Raw genomic sequence first — 8,378 nt, 5'->3', positions numbered from 1 at the left:
CCCTCCTCTCTGTGGGAGCACTGTGGCAGGTGCTCCCGTGGAGGCGACGGAGATCGATACGGGCGTCGGCGGCTGCTCTTGGAAGGCATCGGACGTGCCGCCGGTTGCCCGACCGGTGATGGCGGCAGCCGTGCGGGTTGTTGCTGGAGGCTTTTGACGGCATCCGTCAGCACGGTCATCTGCCGTACGATCGCCGCGATCTGCGCCTCCGTGGTGACCGCGGGATGCGGGGAGCTAGGTTCCGCCGCGGAGGGTGGCGGAGAGGTCTCTTCCTGGCGGGAAGAGCGTCTCGCCGACCCGGTGACTCTCGATCGTTGAGCTCTTGTCTTTGTCATTAGTATCTGCTGCCTGCGTCCCCCCTACCTGGCGCGCCAATCTGTTGCGGCCAATCGCCTCGTCGTCCGATCGCCGGAGAACGTGCACCTGCAAAAACGAGAAGTCCACACTGACCGGAGGTGGCTCCGGCGGGGACCCTCCGACGGTCAAGTCAGAGAGGTGACTGGGCAACAGTGAAATGAAGACAGAGAGCTCAATCGAGAGAGAGAGAGAGAAAGAGGAGGAGTAAGCCTGTGGTTTCCAAGGGGTGTCCCTGCACTGTTGCCTTCCCCGATATTTATAGTGGAGCGTGGTATGGCACCGTCATTAATGGCGCGGACAATTGAGGAATTGTCAACTCACTGTAGACTGTCAGAGTCGCCGTGAAAGTGTCACATCGCCGTGGGGCTGTCAAATCGCTAGGGTTGACAATGCCCTAGGCGGGATAATGCCCTTAGGTGGCAGTGCCGCATGTCGCTGTCAGGGCTGACAGGCTCTGACGGCTATACGGCGATTGGAGGAGTCGACCGACCCTAGGTCGGTGGCCAGCTGTGTGGCGCCGGGTGGAGATTCAGGCCCCTCCGATGGTCAGTCGGGCATGTTGCGAGAGTCGGCCATCAGACTTCCTGGTCGGTCGGCCAGTCGGTCGGTCGGTCGGTCGGCCAGTCGGTCGGTCGGTCGGCCAGTCGGTCGGCCAGTCGGTCGGTCGGTCGGAGTCGTCCGTCAGAGTCGTCCGTCGGAGTCGGTCAGTCGGCCAGTCGGTCGGTCGGCCAATCGGTCGGTCGGTTGGCCAGTCGGTCGGTCGGTCGGTCGGCCAGTCGGTCGGTCGGAGTCGGTCGGGGTCGGTATATCCCAACAATAATAAAGTGTGACATCATTTGTCCAGTTCATACAGATGGTCTCTCTGGATATGACTCTTAATCCTCACCTCAAAGCTAAGATGCTCAACTTGGTTAAAAGTACAAAAGATACAACTCCGACTAAACAAAACTGCCGTAAAAAAATTTGTTATCACTCTGTTGGGAATCGCCTATCTAATCTTAGACTTCAGTTGAATACTTAGAATTTATGGCTGCCAAAAGAGCTGCTCCAATGCCAGAACCATCTTTCGTATGCTCTATGATCACATTTTTTGAGGCTTCTGAACCAAGTAACTCTGTCACAGACTCCTTGAGATATTTCCGGTACTGGGGATAATGCTCATAAAGGCCACCATCCATTGCAACCACCGTTCTTTTTCCAAAGATAAGTCCTTTGGAGTCTTGCTCCATTTTCTGCAGAATACCCACTATACCTGCCCCAGCCAGTCTCCCACCTCTCTTCACTATGGTATCACAGACCTCTGCAACGATCTTCCTTGCATCTGGGGAGGACCTTGTTACCTAAGGAGAATGGAAGTTCAAGAAAATATTTTCTAGTAAGAAAGGCTCACTTGATGCATGCTGAGAAGAGTTATACACTGAAAGGCCAGATACTTACACCAACAGTATCATTCAAGATCAAGTCAACTGCTTCCAGATCTTCAGAGTCATCCTGGTGCATAGCACAAAGATCAGGAGTCCTGTAATTGCAATCAGAGAACTTAGCCTTCTTACTCAAAAAGCTTTCCTTGTTCTTCTTGTAAGTGCTCTAAAGATTTTACAGCTACAAATGGTCAAATTACAAAGTCAGACCGGGAAATCCCAATTCAAGAGAGAACCCAGAGGTAAAGCATCTCCAATGGGTTATCCTCATCAAGCCAAAGGAGGTAAATAACATGGTCCATGACTCCATAACTAATGCTGAGGTGCCTTTAAAAGTCAGAAGAACCTGAGAACTAATGGAAAAATATACACATAAAGACCCAATCTGAACCTGACTATCACAATGTCTATGAGGTTTCAGATCAAGGATAGTCAGATCTACCACAGAGACATTTACCCTTTTAAATTTTTTTCAGAACCTAATATTAAAATGCTACCAAAATCCTTCTAAACCTTTCAAAATCCAAGTTCAAGTTGAGAAAATGTTATGTCAAAATGGTAGGAAATTAATATCGAAGATCCAGAAAATAAGGAAATGACAAAAATGTAACATTCATATGGTCCATATATACAATACATCCAATTTCTGCCAAATATTTAATATTGTCCCCAGTTTTGGAAAAGGGCCATTACCCGGTTATGATCCCAGCAATCCGAGCTTCTAGGAGGGGCAAACTGAGGAAGATGCTAACATTTGGCATTTTTTCTCACAAATTGGCTGCCCTATGACTCGAAGCCATGCCATTGCACTTATCAGCCCAAGCCTTTTACAATTGCATACCCGTTGTTTTGGATCGGTTCCAGCAAAAACTATATGTTTGAGTTTCTATTTTGGAATTTTATCTAGAACTTTGAAGTTCAATGGAAAGCAATTTTTTCTAATGTTTTTCTGCTAGTAACAGCAGCTATATTATTGCTAACTTTTATGCCTTCTTCATGCAATCCTGTATGCTATAAAAAAAAATACTCTGATGATTATTTCAGGATCAGATTATTTAGCAGATAAAACGAACGAAGCATGGTAGTTGATAGCTTGTGGAAATAACATATGACCTAGAAAAAGTTAAAAAAAAAAAAAAAAAGATGTCCAATAAGATATCAATACGACTCAGCTTAATTCTGCATTTTTTTTTGTTGATCAAGTACACAGCAGGTCTAATATGAAGAACCCTTGATTTGAAAACCAAATATACAATCGAAGAACAATAACTTGCCTTAATACAAAGGGAACAGAGAGCTTATCAGGAACATAATCACCAAACAAAGCTGAAACTTCAGCCATCTTGAGCAGTACCCTTCTTACTATTTCACCTAGGTACATCCCAGAGATTGTCTTCTCGAATATCTATTTACAGGAAAATCAGTAAAAAATGGCGGATAACTTCAAATTGTAATTTCAGCAAATGAGCCAAGAAGAGATAAATGCCAGAAAAGAATCAGATACACTACAAGGAAATAATAGTGACAACAAACCAATTTACTGTGATCAGCTATTATAGATGTTTACTTGCTCTCCAGGATTTATGCTCTCTTTATCCATATCTTTATCAAACTCAGTCAAAGGAAGACCAGTTGAAAATGCTCCCCACTCTGTGTTGATAATCTGTGATATGCAGAGTTTTCATCAAACCAAAGCATGGAATAGAAGGTTATTGATTTCATATTTCTGGAATATTTTCTTAAAAGATGGTATGCATTTATACCCATTCATCTGCCTTATTTCTAGATGAAATTCATCTAGAAATAAGAATGATAGTTATTTCAGAATTCATCATCAGAAAAGTCTATAAGGAATGGTCCTCATATTAGCTTATCTTATATTTTAAATTCACGAGTAGTATAAATCTCCGACCAACCGTTTTTCCAGATCCAGTTGTCAGATCCTGCAGCTTAGGAATTGCATCCATGTGCTCTATGTAACATGCATTAGTACCAGTGCCCAAAATCACAGCAACCATAACATCATCATCCCAGTAGCGTGCCCCAGCCAGTGTACCCACTGCATCATTAACCTGCACAAATTAATCAGCCTAGTGGTTCTGTAAACAAATAAATAGGAAATATGGAGAACTTATATGTCTAGCTGTGAACATACTAAGGCAGAGACCCTCATATCCATCCCTTGCCTTTTCAGAGCTTCATTTAAGCATGCGACCACATCTTTCCCTGCCTGTCCACAATCATCCATCATCAGTTTCATCAAGAATAACATAATGCTAAAAAATGTTGTTAACATTTTTATATTATTTTTTGCATATTTCAAGGAAGACTAGGTGGAGGACATGTAGCATACTCACTTGGAGATCAAGGCATTAAAAGAAAGAAAAGTGGCTCAAAATCTAGGTAATACAATCACAAGAATATGAAAAAGATCAGAGCACATTGTCTGTTGACCCACCTGTGATGTCATGCAATATTCTCCCGGTATCACAACAATAAACAGCTTACATTTTTAAAAGCCCTCTGATGGAATACAAAACAAACTATACAAGATTATATAAATATGGAATTGAAATAATATTGTTTATATACTGTGAAGAACATGTATTAGAAAAACATGCAAAGGAATTCATGGAATGCACCTAATCATATCCTTCTATGCTGATTCAAGAACAATGGGAATGTGCTAAATTCTTTGGCTGAAGTTCACAACGACTCTGAATGCCCGTGGTGTGAATGTGCTATGGTATTTTCCTAAGCCCCCCAAATTTAGGAATATTAATCCAGATAATGTTGTTTTGCATGAATATTGGTGCAAGAGTCAGATTGATAGGAGTATTTGTGTGTCCATTTTAACAAGAGGAAGAGAGAAAGAGAGAGAGGGAACGCTTAGCAAAATGTATTTTGTAAATTAAATTCATAATATTATTATAAAACTGAAAATATTAAAAAAATCTTGGGACTTCATCTTCTGTAAAATTGGCAGATCATGAATAGTGTAACTCTTGAATGTCAAATGATTCTTTCCTTTGTCCCAAAAACTCTGATAATTCTGACATGTCTGATTTTTATATCAAAAGATGTAATGCAAGTTAAAATGCATTCATAGAGCCTAAAAGGTGGTCAGAAGTATAAGTCCCACTATATAAGATTGTTTGTTGGTTATATTTAATCACAACTACATGGCATTATCATTAAGAATGATCAAGAAAGATATGAGTGCAGAAGATAGCAAATTATTTTCTTACTGCTTTGACTCAGAAAAAGAAAAGTTATCAGATACATCAGAACAAAAATTTTCTCATGGTGTCTAGAGAATCAAGACAAATAGCAATATACATAGCATCGAGGGATGAAAATAATTGATATCAGAACATCTAATAAGCACGGATGGTGGATTCATCTTGTTCTAAGCAGTTATACATTTTTATGAGGTTTCTAAGCAGTCATACATTCATGGAATATTACTCAGTTCCATGAAGAGCTTATCCAACAGTTTATCTGTTATAACATGCAAATAGAGAGTTGTATCAGTAAAAGGAAACCTAACCGTCCCAGAGACAGCAAAACCCTTTGTCCACTTGATCAAAATACCAGAATCTATTGAAGTCTGCTTCACTGGAAAGGAGAATGTAAAACCGATTTCTCTTTTTCTCCCCTGAGGCAGACGAAATTTCTCACCCTCTTTTGCAACAAACCTCGCAAGCCCAGATGCAATAAAATCAAATAACTCCTGCTTACAGATGCAAGACATCAATATATACATGCCAATAAGATCTCAACAAGCAAAAGAGAAAAAGAAATCAAAAGCAGAAAAAGAACAAACCTCAGTGCTACCATGCATCAGTTCTTGAGGAATTGACACCTGCTCAAACTCGGTGTCAACCACCCGATTGTCCTTTCCTCCCAATTGTACCCTCAGCACTCGAAAATTAGTACCTCCAAGATCTAGTGCATAGAACAGGCCCTTCTCATTCCTTTAATATAAAAAATCTCATAAATCTACCAAGTGAAGTAAGATATTGATTAGAACTGAAGAAACAACAACAAGTATGCATCACAATTTTATCAAAACAGAGAGGAAAAAAATATCGAGTCATGATCTGTTAAGAATATCATGCTTTACTTGTACCAAATGATTTAAAGTCACAAAACTTTGTTTCTTGAACCCATAAACAAGAAGAAAAGTTCTTCACCATCAAAAGATGAAACTTATTAAGGATGGGAACCAAGCTTCAAATTTTCCCACTCTTTTTGAGCAATCAATAAGCTTAGCTCATAATTAAGATCATGACACTTACGAGATAAATACAGTATTAACACACTAATTGTTGTTTTAAATCCAGCAAACCAACCAAATCGCGACTTTGCCCTTCTTTCGAGTAATTAAAGGAAAGAAATTATATTATACAAGTAGGAACAAATTAACCATACCCAGTGGGTAGGGAGTCGACGTAGCTGAGAATCATCTTGAGATCGCTGGCGCCATCGGCGGCAAGGCCGGCCCTCATATCCGCGGCCATGGCGTCGGCGATGTGGCGGAGCACGGGGAGAGGCGTGGCGCACTTGAGGTGCAGGTTCTTGAGAATCGGGCTCGCCGCCGCGACGCTGCCGGCCACCGAGCACCGTGTGGCCCAGGCAACTCGCCTCCGCGTCGCCGGCTGCGGTACGAGGGCGGTGAAGGATCCGACGGCGGCGGACATCTCCAATCCGAGGAGGGATAGGGGAATGGGGGCGGAGGAGGGACAGAGAAGAAGGTGGTGGGTCGCTGGCATTGTTTCGGAGCAGAGCAGGATTATAAAGAAAATTCGTCCTTCCCATAAAATAAAAGAAAAAAAGAAAGAAAGAAAGATTCGCCTTCCTGTCTTTCTTAATTGTTTTAAGGAAAATTTTTAGTAATTTTTTTTCTTGGTTTCCAAATTTTCATAGGCGAAGCCGACGACCCTTGCGTCCATTGTTACTTGTTGACCCCAGTCCATGGGGGACATGCGGTGAGCGTACCGCTCGGTTCCATTGGAAAATGTTACGGTTCTAATAACGAACCATCGTTAGCTACAGAAGGGAAAAAAAAAAAAAAAAACGTTATACGGCATTTTACTCCTTGTTTTTATTTACTTAAAGAAAAATGATAATTATCTAATTGTTATTATTTGCCGAATAATGATAATAACAATAATATTAATAATATTATTATAAATAAATTTATCAACAAAAAAAAACTTATTTATTTAACAAAATATTATATTTATCTTTTCTTAAATAAATATTAAGTAAATAATTGCCTCCAAAACCGTTGTAGTGGGCGTTAACGGCTTTTATTGGGCATCTCCGACCGGCCGCGCTAATAGCTCTGACTTTTTTTTTTTTTTTTTTTTCATTTTTTTAGTTTATTTCAAGAAGAAATTAGACTATTAGTGCAAGAGCCCAAGGGAGGGAGATAGCGAGGGGATGGCGGATGTGACGACGTTGACGCGACCTTCGCGTCGTTCGGAAGCGGTTGGATTCCCGGCATGCCGCACCGGCACGGCCTGCTTTCTTTGGTTGCATTACACCCTTTGTGGATCCGCATTTGTCAGCAATTAGTTGATGGATACCAAAGTATATCTATATCCATTCTGAAATGACTTAAATATAAGTGGAAATATAGATATAAATTAGATATTATTTGACATATGATAAAAGATTTAAGCATGTTTATTAAATTTTTAATAAGACTAATTTGCCGAGAGTATAATTTATTAGTCCCGTGGATTTTGTATTAAAATATTTAAAAAATAAAATAAAAGTATTATGAAAATGTTAATAAAAATTTAGATCAAATGTGGCTGTTGCCCTTTATTACATTATAAATAAAAAATAATCATGAAGTATTTATTTTTAAAAAAATTATGGAAAAATTATATCTAAATGTAGCAATCTGAAGTAGTTATTAATATCTTTAAATAGGCTTAACAATAAGGTCTTAAAAATATCATAAAAAATAAAATAAAGTATACTTATTTTTCATTTTTAATCAAAAAAGGGTTTTATTTTTAAAAATAATGATTAAAATGTCAAATAATTATTTAACGATCTAAATATACATGACTAAGTAAAATAAACTACTTATATAAAGTATAAAAGCACGTTGTAGCCAGGTGGTTTTGCATGAGAACTTTTATTGGATATCTGAATTAGAAATTTCTATCTGAATGGATATGGTAGGATTTTATTCCACCTGTTTCTATTCCTAAGGATGAGATTGTGCTTAAATTTCTATTCAGGTACGGTGGATTTCCATCTGACCTGTATTTAGTGCTAAAGATGAGATTGAAGTTCTAGGCCACTTACAAGGGTCTTTTTTAATTAAATATCCAAATACGAATCCAAAAATTTTAAAATCCAAATTCGGATCCATATCTGAAATCATGATTTTTTCAAGATTTATGAGTAGATATTTTAATTCTATCTGATCCCATATGAAAATGGATACCATGTGCACTTGGATCGCACTTTTTTCAATGAAGTCATGGACTACTTGTAAGGGGTGGGTGACCTCCTCATTTCAAAGCCGACAAGTAGAGGAAAACATGTTGGATAGGAAGTTATAAAAATCAATAT

General features: G+C 39.6%; 1 protein-coding gene across 1 annotated transcript; it reads right to left on the bottom strand.

Moving 5' to 3' along the window:
* Positions 1 to 1,163: 1,163 nt before the first annotated feature.
* LOC140857098 (hexokinase-2, chloroplastic-like) lies at positions 1,164 to 6,627 on the bottom strand. Its single transcript, XM_073255413.1, has 9 exons — positions 6,213 to 6,627; positions 5,605 to 5,755; positions 5,329 to 5,511; positions 3,934 to 4,008; positions 3,695 to 3,850; positions 3,346 to 3,441; positions 3,053 to 3,183; positions 1,795 to 1,876; positions 1,164 to 1,697 (listed from the first exon to the last, which is right to left on the bottom strand). Exons 1-9 carry the CDS (start codon positions 6,551 to 6,553, stop codon positions 1,356 to 1,358), a joined length of 1,557 nt encoding a protein of 518 aa, XP_073111514.1. The 5' UTR covers positions 6,554 to 6,627; the 3' UTR covers positions 1,164 to 1,355.
* Between the last annotated feature and the right edge of the window lie 1,751 nt (positions 6,628 to 8,378).

This window comes from Elaeis guineensis, chromosome 4 (assembly GCF_000442705.2).
Source record: "Elaeis guineensis isolate ETL-2024a chromosome 4, EG11, whole genome shotgun sequence".
NCBI lineage: Eukaryota > Viridiplantae > Streptophyta > Magnoliopsida > Arecales > Arecaceae > Elaeis > Elaeis guineensis.
Note: the sequence above shows the minus strand (reverse complement) of the source record. Positions and strands in the feature narration are given on the sequence as shown.